Here is a 21,521-nt window from a genome sequence, read left to right on the forward strand (position 1 = left end):
TAGTCTTTGTACTTAAAAAAAAATGGTGGTTGGACTTCCCAAAATGGAAGATGAAAAATCCAGAGACTTTCTTTCCCTGGAACTTCATAAAGCATATCTATGTGGCCCCAAGAACTTCATCATTCAGTAACAAAACATATCAGATATTATTCGTTGATGATTTTATCAAAATGATGTGAATTTATTACCTTAAAGAAAAATCCCAAATTTTTGAAAATTACAAATTAAGATAGGTGTGGTGCGTTAAATGTATTTCGTAATTTTCAATTAGTCCTTTGAATTCTTCAAATGTGACTTATTTGAAATATGTTAAGAGTTCTAGGAATATGAAAAGATTGAGTTTAAATACTATTTTAGTCCATGAATTTTGATCTTGTTCTATTTTGGTCTCTAAACTTTAAAAAACGTTTATTTTAATTCCTGAACTTTTAAAAAGTATTTATTTTTTCTCTGTTATTAAGTTTTGGTTAACTTTTAAGGATGAAATTGCATTTAACATGAGTTGTGCAAGATGAAAATGAAGTAAAATGTCAATAATCAATATGCACAATTAGTGAACAGTCAAAATCTTGAACCTAAAATAACTTTTGAGATCTCCTATAAAGATCATTTTACCATCTAATTCAAAATTGAAACCAAGTTTTTTTTAGCGTGACTAACTTATTTGACAACCTAATCATTCAAAAATACATGACATCTCACCATTTTGATTAAGAGACGTCGATAGAATTTTAATATCAAGAACCAAAGTAAGCAAGTTTTTAAAGTTTAAGGACTAGAATGGAGATTTTTAAAAGTTTATGGGCCAAAATAGAACAAGATTTAAAATTTAGAGACCAAAATAGGATTTAAACCAAAAGATTATATATATTTTTTTATGTATAAATCCTATTTTGGTCCGAGATTTTTAAATCTTGTTCTATTTTGGTACCTAAACTATGAAAATGTCTATATAGCCATTGAACTTTTAAAAAATATTTAATTTGGTCATTGTTGTTAAGATATTAAATCTTTGAGGATGAAATTCCATCTTCGCATAGTTTGAGCAAGATGAGTGTGAAATAAAATGTCAACCAACCTACCAAAATAGTAAATGACCAAAATCTTGAATGCACAATAACTTTTGAGATTTCATATAAAAAATCACTTGAACACTTAATTCAAATGAAACCCTAGATTTTTTAGCATTGACTTACTTATTTGGCAATGTAGTCATCAGATAAATACAAGTCATTTTACAATTCTATTTAAAAGTTAACATAAATTCAATAGTATAGACTAAAATAAATATTTTTAAAAAAAATCAGAGACTAAAATGAACGTTTTTAAAAGATTAAAGGTAAAAATAGAACCAAATTCAAAATTTAAGACGGAAATAATTTAAACCTAATTTTCTCCGGAGAGAAGTTGTCATATGACACCCAACGGAGGGAGAGATACAAATACAATGAAGTTGGCCTTCCTCCACTAATTTCTCACAAACTAGAATCTTGATTTCATTGGAGGGTGGAGAATCCTCCACGTGTGTGAAACGTTGGCTACCCAAAGCCCACACCTCACAATTTATACAATCTTACAATTTCTATATTACCATTTCATTCTTTCATAATTCAATTCCTTCTGAAGTTTGAAACTCCACCGATGGCTGAGAACTTCATGCGCGCAGTTCAATATGATGCTTATGGCGGTGGACCGTCTGCTTTAAAGGTAACTTTTAATTTTCACTTTACACATTTCCCTTTCCACCGGATTTGGACTGTAATTAGAGATGGGAAGTTTTTAATTGTATCTCAAACTTTCTAAGTAATTCGTCCAAATTTCTAGTTTTCTTCTTTAAAAATTTGTCAATTACGAAATAAATTTCAGAAACAGAAAACAGAAAATGAAATCGTTGCCAAACCAGACCTAATTCAGATGCTTGTGTTGTGCAGCACAGGAAACTCGGAGTTCCAAGTCCAGAGAAAGATGACGTAGTTGTAAAAGTAGAGGCAGCAAGTATTAATCCTTTTGATTGGAAAGTCCAAAAAGGGATGTTAAGACCACTTCTTCCACGTAAATTCCCTTTTATTCCTGGTAAACACAATTAACCAACTTCCTTTTTTTTTTTTATTTACTATTTTGATAGGCCCGATAATTGAATCTAAATTTTGCTATATCTACAAAGTTTTTTGTATTGTGCTATATCTATTAATATTTTTAGCTTGATTGTTATATTTGGAAATGATCTAACTACTTAGTTGTGTATTCAAATGATCTAACTACTTAGTTGTGTATTCAAATGAACAAAAGTAGCGTGTCTTGTAAATGAATCCCTTCAAATCAAGTGTATAAGAATTTAATGGCTGAAATAGAGATCAAACCATCCACATTTGAGATTCTAATGAATATTAGTAATTGCAATGGGTAAAATTTGAAGACTAACAATTAAGTGTATAACAACATTCTTAAAAAATTGCAAATATAACAAAATCTATCAGTTGAGTCTAACAATATACTCTTATCACTTATAGGCTCCGAAAATTGGATCTAAATTTTGCTATGTCTGTAAATTATTTTTGTATTGTGCTATATCCGTTAATATTTTTGGCATGATTGCTATATTTGCAATTGCTCTAACTACTTAATTATATATTTGAATGAACAAAAGTAGCGGGTCTTGTATTCTCTTCTCTTCACAGATAATAAAATTGATATTCTTTCTACCCATAAATGTGGCTAACACTACACTGTTAGTGAACTATGAAAATTTGTGTGCCAGTTTCTTCTTGTTCTTTATTTTTTGCTTATCAATTTGTTTCTATCCTAACAAATTTTCAAAAACAAAATTCTGATGGTTTGTGAAACATCTATTTCCTAAACCAGGTAAATTTGAAAAATATAAAGCAAAATTCAGATTTCCAATCAAAGAGGCCCTAACTACTGAGTTGTGCTTGAATTGATGGGAAATATTTTATTTTGAAACTTTACTTATAGAAGTTATTAAGACACATTGCTTTATAATGACATTTTTTTCCTTTTCATTATTGAATTTTAGGTACTGATGTTGCTGGAGAGGTAGTAGCTGTAGGAGTGGGAGTAAACAAATTCAAAGCTGGTGATAAAGTGTTAGCTATGATTAACCCCTTTGTGAGTTATATAATAATCTTTTACCATCTCTTGCTATTCTAATCTAAGGTTTCAAGAATCAAGAAAAAAGGATTAACATTAAGAGAATTGATCTGTTATGCAAAATTCAAAAACAGACACTTTAAAAAACTAAAATAAGTTTAGAGACTAACCTAAGATTTAAATCTCAAACATTCTGTTTTTATCAATGACAGAATGGAGGGGGGTTGGCTGAGTTTTCAGTTGTGAAAGAGAGCATAACAGCCCACAGACCACCAGAAGTCTCACCTTCTGAAGCTGTAGGCTTACCCGTTGCCGGTCTAACCGCTTATCAAGCTCTCACACATCTCGACGTAGTCCCCAGTCACCAACCAAACATTCTGGTCACCGCAGCTTCTGGCGGGGTCGGGCACTATGCCGTTCAATTGGCAAAGCTCCAAAATGCACATGTAACAGCAACTTGCGGGGCTCGAAACATCGAACTAGTCCGGAACTTAGGGGCAGATGAGGTTCTTGACTACACAACCCCGGACGGTGCTGCTCTAAACAGCCCGTCGCAGCGTAAATACGACATTGTAGTACATTGTGCAACTGGGATACCGTGGTCAAGGTTCGAGCCTAATTTGAGTCCTAATGGGAAAGTGATAGATATTACTCCTGGATTTGGGACATTGTTGAGTTATGGTCTTCAGAAGGTGAGTTTCTCAAAGAAAAAGTTGGTGCCTTTGTTACTAAATCCTAAAGGTAAGGATTTGGAATATTTGGTTATGTTAATGAAAGAAGGGAAGCTCAAGACTGTGATCGACTCAAAGCATCCTTTGAGTGAGGCAGAAAGGGCTTGGGCTAGGAGTATTGAGGGCCATGCCACTGGAAAAATTATTGTTGAGCCTTAGGTTTATTTAATTTACTTGATGGAAATAAAAAAAAAATGATTATTGGAAGAGCATTTAAATGAAATGAATAAAAATGATGTTAATTTAAGGGTTTCGCTTGGATTGATTCGAGAAAAAAATATTTTTCAACAAAATCATTTTTATTTAAATATTTTTTATAAAAATTGACTAAAATACACTTGAAAAGCTATTACGAGTGGTTGTTAAATATTTTAATTTTTTTCAAAATGATATTTTTTAAAAATTAAACACTTGAAAATAGTACTGTAAGTCTCATACTAATCAGATGATTGAGAGACTAATATTAAGAGCAAGTAATTTCGTTAGAGAGAGGAAAACGCTAAGTGGTTCGATTTTGACATATTAAAAAAAAGTAAAAGACATTCTTTGGGATATAGAGCCCTCGTAGACAGAAGAAGAATGCCAAAGAATGAATAACATACCTAGAAATAGATATACATTCTGTAATGTCAACATAAATCACCCTTCAGATTACTGGGATTTGGTGTGGTTTCTGCTAACTTTATACATGGTGGTCATTAAAACTTATCAAAACTTTTGAATTACATATTGACTCTCTAGATTCTTGCTATTCTTGTTTCACAATATGTCATCGATTCTCTACCAAATTAAATTATATACAAAGATTGCCAGAGAAGCGCTGCAACACTTTAAAGGAGCGTCATGATGGTCCAAAGGTGTGAGAGTCGTGTCACGACGCTCGTTGTCTGACCAAAGGTTTCTTTTATACAAATTCTGCAATAAAATAAATCTTCTCTCGTATAAGATGTCTTGATGAAACCAATCGGAAAGGAAAAAAATTTCTTACAACTTCTGCACATTGGAGTCTAGAGAGACGTCTTGAAAGTTGAAGAAGAGATTAATTCAAAGCTCATTCTGTAATTCTTTACTATTGAAAGAGACTGATCGCATTTATGTTTTCTTGGTTTAGTATAATTGAATTTCAAGGTATTTATGTTTAGGTGTAATAGCCATAACGGCTTATTTATATAGTTGGAGGTTAGACTCTAAAGATCCTTTATAGAAGGTCGAATGAGTGTTAAAAGGTTTGCTATGTTTAAGTTTGAGTAAAAAATTGTTGGAAGTGTGTGAAAGATACCCATATAAATAATCAACAAAAGAATATTTGAGAGGACACAAAAACAATTGCATTTAGAAAATTCCTCAAACTTGATTAACACCTTTTAGTTGAACTCTCTTTGAGTTTTTCGTCACACACTTACTTAAACAATATAAATGTCCATTTTATTTATAGGATTGTCATGAACAAATCTAGATCCATATAACTCCCACCATAATTAAACATTTCATACTAAAATTCAAGAACATATCTAACTCTTTCCAATACATAATTTACCAACTCTCATCAATTAATATATTTAACTTTCGGATGTCTTATTTCGTATACAACTTATTGTGAATTAAAACATGCTTTAACTTTTTTCCTTCTCCTTTAAACTCTAGTTTGCAGATATTCTAGGAAATCCACTTCAGGATTAATGTTCACTCTTAATGGAGGAGTTATAGTCTGAAGAAGCACCAAGCAAGGATGCATTGTTGATTCCACCATGGAGGCAGAGTATGTAGCAACTTGTGAAGCTGTGAAGGAGGATGTCTGGCTCAGGAAATTCTTGACTGATTTGGAAGTAGTTCCAGATATGTTAAAATCCATCACCCTTTATTGTGATAATAGTGGTGTTGTGACTAATTCCACGAAGCCTAGGAGTCACAAATGCGGAAGCACATTGAGTGTAAATATCATCTGATACAGGATATTATGCATCGAGGGGATGTGATTGTCACGCAGATAGTTTTGGCGCCCAACGTAGTTGATTCATTTACAAATGCTCTCATGACTAAGGTGTTTGAGGGTCATTTGGAAAGTATGGTATACGAGACAAACCAAGTCTAGTCTAGTGCAAGTGGGAGATTTTGTATTGAGCGCGTATTGTATGTCCTAGTTTCTTGTTTTTGTGTACTTTTGTAATAGTTTGACTTTTATCATGTACACTCCATTAACTTTAGACAAGAGTGAGATTGTTGGGATTAATGCCCTAAATCTCGTGGGCCTTGTAGTTTGTAATTGTACTATATAAACAATTTATTTATCTAATAAAATTTGGGTATTTTATTTGGCATTAACCCACAAAATCAATAAACTAAGATTCAAGATTCTATTATGTAACTTAAACATGTATGTAGAGACATATAGGTGGATCATGTTTAAATGATAACCTAAACGGTCTATAGTAGATGGATAAGATTGGGTCCTTATACTGGTGACACTACGAATATGACCTATTTTGTAGTTGTTACAATTGTTGCAAAGTGCTACAAATAATCTGATCTTGATCATTCATGTAGAGACATGTGAGTGAGGGTATTCTATACAAAGAGTTTATATAAGATTGGACCATGAAATGAATAGTCTCTCTATATATACCGTTGATAGAAGAGACTTACATTTCATCAAGATGACCATAGGTGACTTGACTTGAATCCTAAGTGAGTTGTGAACTCTTGCCTATGAAAACGGTCATTTGATTTGGATAGGTGAGAATCGTCGACTCAATATCTCTTCCATTTTGGGGATTCTTCTGATTTGGGAGCTAGGAATGCAGGTTCATAAGAAGGAATTCACTCATTTCCCACTGTTAGGAAAGTAGAGAAATTGCTCCTTGAAGGCTAATTCTGAATAATGTGGTGCCACACCCTCTCCTGACCCAAGAGGGGTTTGGTCATAGTTGGACTATGAATTATTGTTCATTAGAGAAATCAGTGATACTTAAGGTGTTAGATGTAATTACAGGGGCAAAACGGTAATTTTGGTCCAACTGTACTTATGAGCAATTTGTGAAGGGTCAACACATCGTTCATTGGTTACATTCAATGGACACAAAATATATTTGTAGTGTGAAGACTGCAGTTGTCGGTCTTTAGTAGAGTGACCGACAGTTAATAGAAGTTGGTTAATTTAATTAAAGAGTTTAATTAATTAATCAAGTCTATTAGAGCTTCAATATAGGTCCATAAAGTCTCATCAGTAACTCAACTGGGATTAATGAGAATCCAATTAATTTTGGATTAACTCGAATTGTTCAAATTAATTGAGAAAATTTAATTATATATGATACAATCAATATAAATTAATTATATGTGATATAATTAATATAATGTATTTGATAAATTATAATATTAAGTTTTATTTGAGAGAAAATAAATATTTAAATTTTGATTCAAATATTAATTATATGAATGTGATTCATATAAAAACTATAGGTTGTATGTTATATTAGATATAACATATAGTTTAATATATTATGTATTTAGTAAGTTAGTTATGATATATATGATGGAACGAGTACTTGCGCAGCGGAAGAAAAACGGATCTAAAATACTCTAATTAGGTTAATTATAAAGATAAGCATGCAATAGAAACAAATAAAAGAGGAAAAGAATGCAACCTTTGTGGTCTTTAAATCTTCTCCAAATTATTTTCAATCTCCTCACGAATGATGCATAGACCACCACGAGAGTCTTTTCGACTATTCTTCGACTTTAGAATGGGATGGTGGGATCCAATGAGTGACTAATTTGGAGAGGAAAAAGCTAGAATTTTGAGAGGAAAAAGGGAATAATCCCATCAATTTCCACTAAGGCCATTTTTTTTTTTTTTTTTTGAAATTCAATAACCACTCCCTTTAAAAGACCATTACATGCAAAACATGCAACTTTGAGTTTGATGAGAATTTGATACTCAAATATCCACTAACTGAAAGTGGGATTAAGTGAGGCAAGTGTCTTCAAATGAAGACAACACTTAATAATTCAATAATTGGAATTTCCCACTCACAAATGTTGGATCTTTCGACTAACTTGGTCAAAGTTTGACTCTCAAAGTCCAAAGTCAATAAATTTGACTTTTTGACATTCAAAAATCAAAAGTTAACAATTCGACTTCCATTGCATTTTTTACCAATCAACAATTTGATTTTTAATGCAATTTTGACCAATTCCATTTAATTTCAAAATTAACTCTAATAATCAATTTTAAAATTAAATTAATATAAAATAATTAATATAATTTAATTTAATATTAAATCCAACACTAGTCCCAATTTATATGAATCCCTATTCATAATCTTGATATTTAAATCTTATTTAAATATCTCATATTTTCTTTCTCTTTATGTATAATTCACAATTAAACATTAAGTTAAATATATCGTATATGTTTAATGTTTTGCTCCAAAAATCGAATTTGAACACTTCAATTCGTTCGTCACACTGTTTTAAGGTTTGGTTCAATATGAGCTAGTAGGGGGACCTCATGTACCTACAGATCATGGACTCCAACGATCCGCGATTAATCGGTTAAACTCTTTAACCTAATTAACCACCATTTGTTAATTATAAGATCACTCCACTAAAGTCCAGTAGTTGCATTCCTCTCACTGTAGACATATACTGGATATAACCATGATTAGTAAGTTAACCCTTCACAGGTTGTTCGTAATAACGGTTGGGTCAAAAGTTGTTTTACCCCTGAGATTACATTTTGCTTCTTAAGTCCCACTGATCCTCTAATAAACAATTGTTTTGTGATTTTCTCTTAGGCCAATGAGAGGTGGAGCCCTTTGTTTAAGACCCGGAGTCAGCACTTAGGGGAACAAACTTTGTTTAAGACCTGGAGTCAGCACTTAGGGGAACAACCTCTCTACTATCCCTAAAAGCGGGTTGGATTGAATTTCGTCTTGCACCCTATGTCCCTAGTTATCTACCCGGTCTTACCCCTGAAATGGGAGGCTTATTGAGCCAATGTTGTTGAGCCAACCCTCACCCATGAAAATTTAAGGATAATCCCGAATAAACGGGAGTTCATAGTTAGCTCAGGATTAAGGTCAAGTTACCTAGGTCATCACTTTGAAATAGTCAGTCTTAAACAGTAAACAACATTATAAAGTAAGAGTGACATAATTCTTGGTCCAGTCTATGCAAACTCATTGCATATGACGCCCCTGCTTCTCATTTCAATACATGAACGAATCAGGATCACTTCGTTTGTAGCACTTTACAACAAATTGTAACAACTACAGAGTGAGTTGCATCCAATAATGTTACCAGAATAAGATACCCAACTATAGATCATTTTGACTGTTTACTCGAACCTGATTCACTCTTGTGTCTCCATATAAAGTTCAAGTACTCATGAAATAGTCATGGATTTTTTAATTTATTGGATTTATTTCTAAAACAAAATAAGCAATTCATATATTTAATAACAACTTTATCGATTTACAAAATAAGTTTATTGTTTACAAACCACAAGTTTTAGGACATAAAACCCAACAATATATACACACACATATCTATTAAATTAATTAATTTTAAAATTAGTTTTTCAATTAATTATTTGAAAATAATAAGTTTTTTTAGGGTGTTATTTGATAACTCCCTTTTGATTCTCTCATTAATGGGGTACATGAGAGGTTTTTTGGGATATTCATTGATCTTCTCCTACATTCAACGCACAACTTGAATTGGCTCCCATGTGCACTCTCATAAATAAATTGCTCTCAAAATCAAAAAGTTCTCCCCTTTCAAAATTAATCTCCCGAAGCCCACACCTCTCAATGATTCTCTACCTTTTGAAGGGAAGAACTCATGGTAACGTCCGGGTTTTGAAGTTCAGTTGTTATTTATTTAGTTTTTGGGCATTCGTGAGTTTGAGGGAAAAGTTCGAAGCTGACAAGACAGAAACGTAAAAGGTGAAATTCAAACTCAAAGATCCATATGCAATTAGATTATAACCATCATGGAAATAAACACAAAGCTTCCCCTTCTGCCTCATTTTGCTACATAGCTAGGCATGATGGGCAGAAGAATAGTTTTATTCATTAACTATAGATTAACTACGTATATTAGCTTAGCTTATAATACTTTTATAAGCTTCCATTACATAACTCAATCGCCCAAGGCAAGCCACAAGAAGTTATCAGGGCAGGAACTACTAACATTATCTGGGCAGTCGATGAGAGTATCACCATCTTTGGCGTAACATAAAACTGCCTTCTGAAGTTGTGTCCGGCCACGTTGATCAACGGCGCAGATAACGCCACCCTTCTTCGAGGTCATGTCGGCGATGGCTTTGACAAAGCTAGTCTTGTCTAGATACTTGCTAGAGCTGGGAACCAAACCTCCATGGACTAGAAATGACAACATGGCATGGCGGCCGTAGGTGTCCAAACCCAAGCAGAAATACTTGAACTCATCAAACACGGTCGCCGAGCAAGTCCCGTGGATTGCCCACTTACTCGCCCACGCTTCTATCGGGTTCCCATTCTCCAGGTCTTGCCAGTATTGGCTCATCCGGTCTTGCAATGAGACGATCTAGATAACCCAATCAGGAGTAAGTTTAGAAATCTTATGCTAGAGGGAGCTTTATTTTTGGAAATATTATATTTCGTCGTTTCCAAGTCTGGAAGAACATGTGTGTGCAGTTTATGAGTTTTAAATATGTACCTTTCATTCATGAATTTTCAAACTTTATTTTCCAACTTATTAAGTCCACTTTATGTTTGAGTTTCAATTTTAATAGATGATGTTTCTTACTATCATAACTTACAATTAACTATAAGATTACTATTTCATCTTCAATGTGGCTCAAAGTATTAATAAATATAACATAATGCAAAAAAAATTGTAATTATAGCAAAATTTAGATCTGATTCTTGGAATCTATCAATGATAAAGTCTATCATTATACTATATTTGTAATTTTTTAAAAATATTGTCATACACTTAATAATTATTCTTAAAAGTACTATTCAATGCAATTTTGCTTACTATTTCCTACTTTTCTTATCTTTCCCTCGATGTTACAATGTCTATAATTTCCTACATTAACTAAAATAGTCTGCACTCTAAATACGAAATATTATAATTTATAAGCCAAAATAATCAACTCAGCGTCCCAAACATTCTTGTAATTTTAAGAATGAGTTTAAAAGGTTCTTTGAAGTAATTAATTTTAGTTATTATTTTAAATATTTATATGATATTTAGAAAAATATTTTAAAATATAATTTAGAGAAGAAATAATTCTAAAAAGTTTTTTTTTAATTTAAAATGTCATATAATTATTTTAAATAATAATAATAATAAATTATTTTATGAATTTTTCAAATCTATTCTTAAAAACTTCGAGACTAAAAAAATACATTTTGAAAATTCAGAGACCAAAGGATACTTTCCTTAAAAACACGAAGACTAAGAAAGTACATTTTTAAAACTTATTAATCAAATACACATACTATATATTCAAAACTTGGGGACTAGAAAGGTAACTTTTCTCAGTTTCTTATCGAGTATATTGTGAGCTATTCAAATTAGATGTTAATTATTGTGATCATTTGGTTAATTTTGAGAACATATTCATTTATTTTGTAGGGATCGGAACACACTTAACATTGAGAAAGAGGTAAATCTTAAACAAGTGTAACTTAAATTGACAAAGAAACATATATAAATACTAATATAGACATGATGAATTACTTTGAGGGGGTCAAAAGAAGGGCCAGAGCAAGGTCCAATTTGTCCCTTGGAGTAGACGCTAGGCCATACACCATGAATGCCAAACTCGTTCTCGGGTTGTATTTTGCAGCTCTTTCCAAGGTTGCATATGGCTGGTTGCCATTCATACACCACTTGAACATAGTCAAAGGCATCTTGTTTGGACAAAGCTATCGAAAGAAATAGACTCACAAGGAACACACTTGCTTTCTTTCTCATCATAGTACTAGTTTTGGCTTGAGATTCATGGACACATAACAATTCATCCATAAGAACACTATTTATAGTGTGCAATATATAGCCAATTGTTCTTCTATTGTTGGTTGTTCTTGTGAAATGTCTTGTACAAGTGGCATCAAAAACTTTGATCCATCTTCTTTTCATATAGTGCATGCCATTAAGAAGTGGAGGATTACACATGTTATAGTGGGTTTGGGTGGCTTTTCCATTATGTCTTAAATTCTATCCATATATTATGTAAAGTTTAAAGTAATCAACCTTTAGCTATTAAATCGAAAATTAAACCTTCCATCTTTAGGTACGAAAATTATGTCAAATACCATTAAACTAAACTCACTTCTATTAATGATGTTATCTACGTTCACAATGAAGATTTTATAATTATATATCCATTAAATTTTAAAAGTGTTTACAAATTTATAAATTTTAAATCTTTTATATGATAAAATTCTAGAATAATAACTTTGTGCACAAGACTTTTAAATAACTTTGTGCACAAGACTTTTAAAACAGAGAAACTTATAAAAATATTGTTAAGGAAAAACGAACCTTCTTCCAACATATTTCTACAATGGTATGATATTTTATATTTTGGATGTAAACCTTTATATGGTTTTGTTTTTAGTTTCAAATCAAAAGGTCTCGTATTAATAGAGATAGTTGTCCTCACTTAATTACATGCTATGAATCTTCCCCATTATCTAGTCAATGTGTGAGGACTTTGGTTGCACTCCAACAATCCTTCCCTAGAATGACGCACTTCAACAATCCCTCCCTAGAATGACGCACTTCAACAATCCTTCCTTCGAACGAAGCACCACCAAATCCTCTCCTAAAATAGTTGTCGTTAGTGTTTTACTCCTGAGTAATCACTTTCAACTAGGCCAACTAGCTACTTGTTAGGGACACAAACTCTTCAATATATCTTCACAGTAGTATGATATTCTGTCCAATTTGGGCATAAACGCCTTCATGACTTTGTTTTCTGTTTCATCTAATAGATCTCATACCAATAGAAAGATAATTATCCTTAGTTACATAGTATGAATCTTTCCTTTATATCTAGTCAATGTGAGACTTTGGTCGCATTTCACAACTCGAAAAAGTTTTGGGCCAAAATCTAGAACTCAACCCGATTCTTTTAATTCATTATTCTAGATGTCTTAAAAGAAATAACTAAAGGGTTTTTTTTTTTTTTCTAGCAATGGGTGGCAAATTCAAAATGTATAATTAAGGGTGTGTCTTCAACATACGAAAATTGTAGATATGGAAAAATTCTCAACTTTAAATCTTCATTTATTTTGCATTCCAACTTTGTCCTTTTAACAAAGTCACATTTTTTGTATGTCAATCAACTAATATATCAAATTTAAAATATATTATCTGTATATTTTTTTTTCATTGATTTGTATAATTTTTGTATTTTGTTTTTATAGTTTTTTCCCTTTTAAATATTTTCCTTTTTGCAGTCATACAACTCATAGACTATGTTTTTGCTTCATAATTGAATTGTTTAGGTTCAAAGTTTGGTTTTATAATCAGCTCTAAACTAGCTTTGTTGTTAAAAAACGAACAACTATATACTCTCAAGAGAGAATATATTGTTTGATATATATATATATTGTCGGATATATTTTATATATACCAGTTAATTGATATACTTAAATATAGTATAAACTAATATAATACAATAATCTCTAATCGTTGATGTTGTTTATCATTCTAGCTCATTCACCTATCACGTTAAATTTCTTTTGCACGTAGAGAAAGATGATTTATGAAGAAAAGTCTAAGAAATTTGTCGTTGAATTTTTGGATACTTGCAAAGGCATATCTGATGACGTGGGTTTATGCCACTAATATACTTAAGTTTACGTCTATCATTAGTATATCAATGATATACCAACAACATATCTCATAAAAATCAATATTCATTTTATTGATATTTCATATACATTAGAAATATATCAATAATAAAACAAACATCAATCAATGACTCATTTTGAAATAAATAGTGTAACGTTTTATTAATACAATCGATCATTATTTGAAATAAATAATAGATCATTTTATTGATATTTCAAGTATGACAATCTACCAATAGTAAATCAAACATCAATCATCGACTTATTTTGAATTAAAGCATGCGTAGTTTATTTTATTGACATTTAAAGTTTATATGAGCAGTATAGGAGACATCAATCACCATTCATTTATTAATATTTAAGTATATTCGTAGTATTCTGATAACAATCAATCGTTATTTGAATTATTACATGGGTGTATCTTTTTATTGATATTTCAAGCATATTAGCAATTTATGAGTTGTATATTTCCTTTAACATTCGTTTGAAACAAAATATGGTGCGTTTAGTTAACTCTTATCCTTATTAGTTATGATTGAGTATATCATGTATATCAATAATGGATGAATTATAGTTGTGACATCCCAAATTTTTAGATAATTTTAGTTTAGTTATCTTGAGTTAATTGGGGTAATAGGTTGAATTTTGAAGTTGGAATCGAATATATGGGTTGAGATAATCTAACTTGAGTTGTAAGTGATAAAGTATTTGTTATATTTATAGCACTTTCATAAAAAATTAAACAATATAGAATCCGGTATATAGAAGAAAATTTGAGCTGAATAACTTCACGTTGTCTCCTTAAAATAATTTTACTCACTCTAATGTCTCAGATTCTTGAGTAATTGTCTCCTAGGATATAACAAATTAACTTTCTTATGAAAGTAGCACCCATTCACAAGATCCAACGAACTATATTTCGTGAAAATAAATCAAACTTGAACCAATTTATAAAACAAGAGAAAATGTTTTTATAGGAGAAAAGCAATGGTTAAAAATTCTCTTTTACAATTTGAAGAAAAGACATATTTATAGACTATTCATGGTCATTTGAATAGTCATGGCTCTTCTTCGAGTTGGTTAATTACGAAAAAAACATGTTCATTTATGCAACAATACAATTCTACACGAATGAACACTACTATTTATTCCAACAATCTCTCCCTCCATAAATGGTAAGTTGAAAATTTAAGATAAAAGAAAAAAAAAATTTGGTATTTCTCAATGAAAAATCTACATCAAAATAAGTAGTAAACACTTTGAACTTTCTCCAGTGGACATAAATTGAGTTTACTTAGCTAATCAGTGGACTCGGTATCTTTAATTGTCAACTATTCTAGAGTAAACTAAGACAAATAAAGTCATACAGTTTCTCATTATAACAAAGTTTGTTCTCATAACTGTGTTTATTTTGGCCTTGAACACCGTCGGTCTCATGAGTGTTTTAGAGAATTTGCCTTAAAATTCTCATAGAAGCAACCCCTTCACGCTCACATAGATGATTCCTATAAAGGACATCGTATATGCTCTTTTCATAAATAGTGATTCAACAACTTATAGAAATAATTAAAAGCACAATGCTTACCCTTAAAACCACACTTGCACCATCTCATCATCCTAAGAATGGGTAAGAAGGAAAAAAAATTCACCGAAGTACTCATTAAGTTACCTGGAGATCGGTTTGCCCACTGACTCTAGATCTTGAGATCTCTAATTGATTAGGTTGGATTGCTTCTCTAGTTAACTTTTTAAAATTAAGCTATAAATTCTCTTGGATGAACTTTCAACCAACTCTCTAGTTAGACCTTTTACAATCTCATCTACAATATTATCTTTTGACCTTACAAAGTCAATTGTGCTAATTTCACTAGAAAACAGTTGTCTAATTGTATTAAGTTTTATCAGTTATATCAAGACTTATTATTATTCACTAAAGAGGTATACAAAAACTTTTTGTATGCAACTCAAACATATTCCAACCTTTTTTAAAATTATTATCTAATATTCTAAAACTTGGATTATAATATTGGAATAGCCATTTTTTCTCAAATACCCCACAATAAAATAAAATTTTAAGAAGGTTTCAACCTTTCCATAATTCATAAAGAATTTTCTATATTTTCATATATGAAACTCCATATAAAATATAATTAACCTTTAATTATAGGGAGACATTCAAGAAATATGTCTTATCCTAATTTTGGAATCTATCATTTTATAGATTAGAAAATTTCTGACTATAAATTTCATTGTTATGACATCTTCTATCTTTTATATATATATATATATTATTTCTCTCTAATGATTCTGTAGTTTTTTGCCAAATCCACCACTACATACATTATATAGTGTGTTATCAGGTCCACTCAAAATGTGGCTCTTGCATAAATATTTTACATATGTTTCTATACCTCAAGTGCAAGGAACTTTTCTTTGTTGGTTTCTCCTCCAAACATTGCAATAGTATGTTCTTTAAAAAATCTTGACAAAGTCAAAGATCTTGTCATCATTTGGAATCGTTGCTATTAAATTTCTCTATGATTTCTATAAAAAAAAAAAAATGGTGCAAGATATTGTATCGTTGATGATATTCATGTGAAAGTGATCATCAAATAATTGTGAACCAAAGTAAATAATTTTACCGAACAAGTTCTCAAGAAATATAACTTGAGATATTATTTATTATGTTTGAAACATAATGACAAGAGCACGTTATGTTTGGTATTAAAACATATCAATATAAGTCGATGAAAGAAATAACATAAATTGTGCAATACTCACGACTTAAATTACCATTGTTCATACATATAATTACAAAAATGCAAATTTAGTGGAAAACCTAAAATAAAATCGACTGCCACATATGCCAGAGGGTGAACTTATGCCAAATTTAGACCCACTACTACCACAATTTACAAAATAACATAAATTAACAAAAAAGAAAAAATCTATATATAGATACATTTCAACTTCCCGAACAAAGTAAATTAAGAAGAAAGAATCTATATGTTCCTTTTTCCTTTGAAGAATAGCCAAAAGAAAAATAACAGAACCCACTGAAATTGGGGGAAAAATCTAAAGCATTTGACAATACTGCAAATTTCAAGGAAATCATGAATAATATCACAAAAAATTTCACAAAAAATAAAAAATAAAAAATCATCCATATATATTTATATAAAATACTTAAATTCAAGCCCTAAATGGATTCCAATTAACTATATATAAATTAAATTATTTCTTTTTCCCCTTCTAATTTCTAAATTAAATTAAATCCAAGCTCAATCCAAATTTGAGAAAAATATTTCATCACTTACAACTCAAATTAGATTATCTCAACCCAAATATTAAATTCCAACTCCAAAATTCAACATATTACCCCAATTAACTTAACATAACTAAATTAAAATTACCTAAAATTTTGGATGTCACAGTACTAATGTATTTAGGTCATTGTTATATTTAATATAAAGAAAATCAATGATATATAATTGTATATCAATAATGATATGCGTGTGAGTTATGTATAATAGTTGAAGTGCATCATTCAAAATGTAATTTTAAATATAACATTGATATTCATGTTTATTTTCTGCGTAGGTTGATTTTCTTCAATTTTTTTTTCTCATACTATTTCACATATTTATTCTTCAATCTTTCATAAATATGCAAAAAGTTATTAACAAATCAAAGTGCATCTAATATTTATTTTTAAAAATAAAGTATATAAGTTATAAGCTAAATAAGTAGTATATCAATAATGTTATTGATATATACCAAAAATGGAATATCATACAGTACAATATACTTGCTATTCAATATATCAATAGTATCTATTGATATACTAATTTCTATCCATGTTTGTTTAAGAGCTATTTAGACTTTTCTCAAATTTTGCTATAACTGTAGAAGAGAAAACCTAGAACACAGTTGGAATTTCAGATTTTCTTTTACTTATACAAGCAAGTGCCCTTTTTTTATAAGTTGCACTAGAAGCTTCAAACCTTTTTTTTTTATTTTTTATTTAGTCCTATTTAAGTGGACTTTAAAAAAATATATATTTTTAGTTCCATTAAGTGGACAATTGTACAGGGGTAATTGGAAGGATTCTTTTGATATAGTGGGAGTTTTCGTCTTAAACTTCTCTATTTATTATATGTAAAGTTGAATCAGTGTAGCATGTCACACGTACTGCGCAACAGAGGTAATATTTTTGTTTTATTTGGTACATAAATCTACGAGATCTTAAAAATAAAAAAATAAAGAAAACTATTTATATAAAATAACAAAATTTTAATAAATGGATAAAAATTTATTACATATAGTTAATAAAATATACATGATATCACATAAATATTAATAAAATTATGCGGTTTATATACAAATAAATTTTAGTTAAGAAATAGGATGCTTGCAGTAATAGCAAAACTGTTTCATCTTTTTCGTTATGCTTTCACCGTTTCATCTTCAATGCACTTTCTCTTCGCTGTTTCAAGTGTATATCGCTTTGTTTTTCACTTCACCGTTTTGTCTTCCTTGCTTGTTTCCTCCTCCACCATTAGCTACTCCTCCCCCACGTTACACTTTCTCTTCGACGATATTGTAATTCTCATTTCCTAAGGATTATCTAGCTACTATCGCTAACCACTTTCGTGAGGAAATTTGCATTCTTATTAGTTAAATGTTACAGAATAGTATTGATTAAGCTAAAAGATCTTTAAATATGAGTTTTGAGCTAAAAAGAGAACTTGAGAGAGGGTAAGTCCACAAATGGAGAAAAAATATTTTGTATATTTTTCTTCTTAATCGATTTACACATAGGCTTGCAGCTTTAGATAGAGTAAAATATAGATGTAATCCTAACTTATACACAAATAAAATCTGCAATTAAATCCTAACCGGTTGACTACCTAAAAATATATAACAAAAATACGTTACATATAATAGAACCTAATACTCCCCCCTCAACATGGACGATGAAGATTGAGAATGGTCATCTTGGACAAATGCAAATTCAAGAGCTTCGTAGGAAGAGCTTTGGTGTCAGCAAGTTGATGTTGGGAGCGGATTGACAACAGTTTGATATCACCATCATTTATCTTGTCACATACAAAATGACAATCGAACTCAATATGTTTTGTATGCTCGTGAAAGGTTGGATTAGAAGCAACGTGAATAGCTGCTTGATTCTCACATAACATGAGAGCCAATTAACTTGTAAAACCTTTAGCAATTGTTGGACCCACACAAATTCACTAACATAGTACCAAGAGCACGATATTCGGCCTCAACAGAAGATCTTGAAACTGTAGTATATTTCAGTTGGAAATGGCAGACCCTCAGAACGACGAACAGCAAACGGTCAAGGCACAGCGGTCAAGTAAAGAACAAAAACCTAAAAAACAGAAACTTGTTATAGGCTGAGTCGCGGAACTCGCTCTCTTTAAGACGTTTTGTGGCTCTGCCCAAGTGTGCAAGCAGGTCTGAAAAATGCCATGTCGTCCCTAGGATAAAACAACTAAAGAAACCGAAAATGCACCGGCAAAAACTAAAATGGAAGAGTTATGAGAGAAAAACTGGAATGGAGTGAATGAAAAGAGGTGTTTTTGAATTGCTGAAGGCCATGCCTTTTATAGGCCTTCAGCGTGGAACGGTAGGGAGCGAAATAGGCGATGAACCTCAGAACATGCATGGACGAATCGCTTGCGCGGACGAAGCAGACTTGCACGAATAGGGAGGTCCTTTTCTTTTGTTTTTTTTCATTTAAATAATAAAAAATAAATAAAAATAAAAATATTTGTATTAAAATTAATAATCACACAAACATTGGTCTATCTCCTCACTCCCTCCAAAACATGGGTACCCCTTAGGCCCAAATCCAAAACTCAAGATTGAAGTACATAGGCTTCAAAATCCAAATTTTCCAATGTGGGATTCTCCAACCAAAGGTTGGTTCCCTCTTGTTTTTTAAAGTTAAATGTTCACCCAACAATTTCTTAGTACGCCAAAAAACTAATGAATTACCCAAAAAGATACAAAATCCCGATATGGATTATTGAGAATCTGGACAAGAGAACCCCAATCAACATCAACGAAGGCCCTCAATATAAAAGAAGAACTGGTAGAAAAAATTGAACCTTGCCCTGGAGAAGACTTCAAATAACGTAAGAGATGATATGCAGCATCCAAGTAAGATTGTTGAAGCTGTAAAATAAAATGACTAAGTTTGTGCACAGCAAAAGTAATATCTGGATGAGAGATTGTCAAATATAACAATCGCCCTATGAGATGTCGATATAGAAGAGATTCTGATAACATGTCATCTTCAAAAGAATTCAACTTACAATTTGGATCCATAGAAGAAGAAGTAGATTTTGAGCCTAAAAAGCCAGTATCTTTCAATAATTATAAGTAGAGATGTCCACGGGGTGGGGTGGGGCGGGGACGGGGCTTCCCCCGCTCCCATTCCATTCTCCATCGCCGCAAATTTTTCCGCGGAACGGAGGAGGGATTCACCGGAGGGAAAAATTCCCTGGCTTTATTTTTCTCTAACATTTTTTTAATTTCAATTAAATATTTTTTTTTACAATTCTTTAAATATTTTCAATGGAATTTTCATTTAAATGAAATGTTATCAATTTTATTAATTAAAACAATAATACACATGCAATTTTAAAATATAATTAAAATGCTAAATTCTCATAATTTCTAAAAATTAAAATTCAATATTTATAGCATCCTATCTTAAATATTACAACATCTAAAGAATTAAATTAATAAAAAACTTAAACTTAAATAATTAAAACATTCATAATTATCTTAATAAAGTTTACAATATTAATATTAATATATATATATATATATATATATATATATATATATTAATAAATTATAATTTATATACAAAGTCGAGGGGGAGAGGTGGGGTCGGGGTCGGAGCTGGAGACGGAGAATATATTCCCCGTCCCCGACCCCGAATTGTAAATGGGGAAAAAAATTCCCCACTCTCTCCTCCATTCCTCGTGTATTCGAGAATTCTCTGCCCTGTTTGGGGCAGGTCCCCGCGGGGCACCAACCTAGCGGATTTTTTGGAGATCTCTAATTGTAAGGCATAATGGCATTGGGAAATAAATGTTGGGAATGACCTAAACACGCAATTAGTAAATGTTGTTAACATATTCTATTTATCAATAAAAATGTTATTGAGTTTTTTATTTACCAAATTACTATTGATATTGCCTCCTTCTATGAAAATCCAACAAACGAATTCATGTCTATAACATGAATACTTTAACTTTATGTGGTGACATAAAAATGGATCAAGTTTTAGCATGTAGCCAAAATGGTCTATAAGTATACACATGAGATTGGGTATGTCATTGTAGTGACACTATTGGATGCGGCCTATTTTGTATACTGATACAAATGATGTAATCCAAAAATCATTTATGTAGAGACATGTGAGTTGGGGCATCATGTGCAATAAGTTTGCATAAGACCGGACCTCGAATAGTCACTTTTATTTATAACAATCGTTTACTGTTAAAACTGACTATCTCAAACTCAATGACCTAGGGTAACTCGATCTTAATCTTGAGCTAACTATGAACTCCTGTTTATTTGAGATTATCCTTTGATCTGCATAGGTGAGAGTAGTCGAACAACACTGCTCAATAAGCCTCCCATTTTGGGGATAAAACCAGATAGATAGATGGGGACATAGCTTTGCAATATGGAATTCACTCCTACCCGATTTAGGGTTAGCAGATGAGTTGTTCTCTTAAGCGCTGATGCCTTGTCTTGAACAATAGGGCCCCGCCCTCTC

The 21,521-nt window shown here is 31.3% G+C and overlaps 2 protein-coding genes across 3 annotated transcripts; one reads left to right on the plus strand and one right to left on the minus strand.

Annotated features, from left to right (window-relative positions):
• Positions 1-1,398: 1,398 nt before the first annotated feature.
• On the plus strand, positions 1,399-4,086 carry LOC120085108 (chloroplast envelope quinone oxidoreductase homolog). Of its 2 annotated transcripts, none has more exons than XM_039040968.2 (4): positions 1,399-1,707; positions 1,932-2,073; positions 3,035-3,126; positions 3,321-4,086. In XM_039040968.2, the coding sequence occupies exons 1-4, from the start codon at positions 1,642-1,644 to the stop codon at positions 3,996-3,998; spliced, it is 978 nt and encodes a 325-aa protein (XP_038896896.1). In that variant the 5' UTR covers positions 1,399-1,641; the 3' UTR covers positions 3,999-4,086. The 2 variants fall into 2 exon arrangements, with proteins under 2 accessions (XP_038896896.1, XP_038896897.1); XM_039040969.2 differs by having other exon boundaries at positions 1,470-1,707; positions 1,937-2,073.
• A 5,707-nt stretch (positions 4,087-9,793) lies between these two features.
• Positions 9,794-11,901, minus strand: LOC120086597 (ribonuclease MC-like). Its single transcript, XM_039043327.2, has 2 exons — positions 11,574-11,901; positions 9,794-10,409 (listed from the first exon to the last, which is right to left on the minus strand). The coding sequence occupies exons 1-2, from the start codon at positions 11,859-11,861 to the stop codon at positions 9,984-9,986; spliced, it is 714 nt and encodes a 237-aa protein (XP_038899255.2). The 5' UTR covers positions 11,862-11,901; the 3' UTR covers positions 9,794-9,983.
• Between the last annotated feature and the right edge of the window lie 9,620 nt (positions 11,902-21,521).

Source organism: Benincasa hispida, chromosome 9 (assembly GCF_027475165.1).
Source record: "Benincasa hispida cultivar pf3 chromosome 9, pf3_genome.v1.1, whole genome shotgun sequence".
NCBI lineage: Eukaryota > Viridiplantae > Streptophyta > Magnoliopsida > Cucurbitales > Cucurbitaceae > Benincasa > Benincasa hispida.

Bases quoted from the DNA above. Each gene is read 5' to 3' on its own strand.
- LOC120086597 (XM_039043327.2), bottom strand. From the start codon at position 11,861: ATGGATGAATTGTTATGTGTCCATGAATCTCAAGCCAAAACTAGTACT. The intron at 10,410-11,573 runs GTAATTCATCAT...TGGGTTATCTAG, and splicing joins CTTCTTTTGACCCCCTCAAA to ATCGTCTCATTGCAAGACCG.
- LOC120085108 (XM_039040968.2), top strand. From the start codon at position 1,642: ATGGCTGAGAACTTCATGCGCGCAGTTCAATATGATGCTTATGGCGGT. The intron at 2,074-3,034 runs GTAAACACAATT...ATTGAATTTTAG, and splicing joins TAAATTCCCTTTTATTCCTG to GTACTGATGTTGCTGGAGAG. The intron at 3,127-3,320 runs GTGAGTTATATA...TATCAATGACAG, and splicing joins TAGCTATGATTAACCCCTTT to AATGGAGGGGGGTTGGCTGA.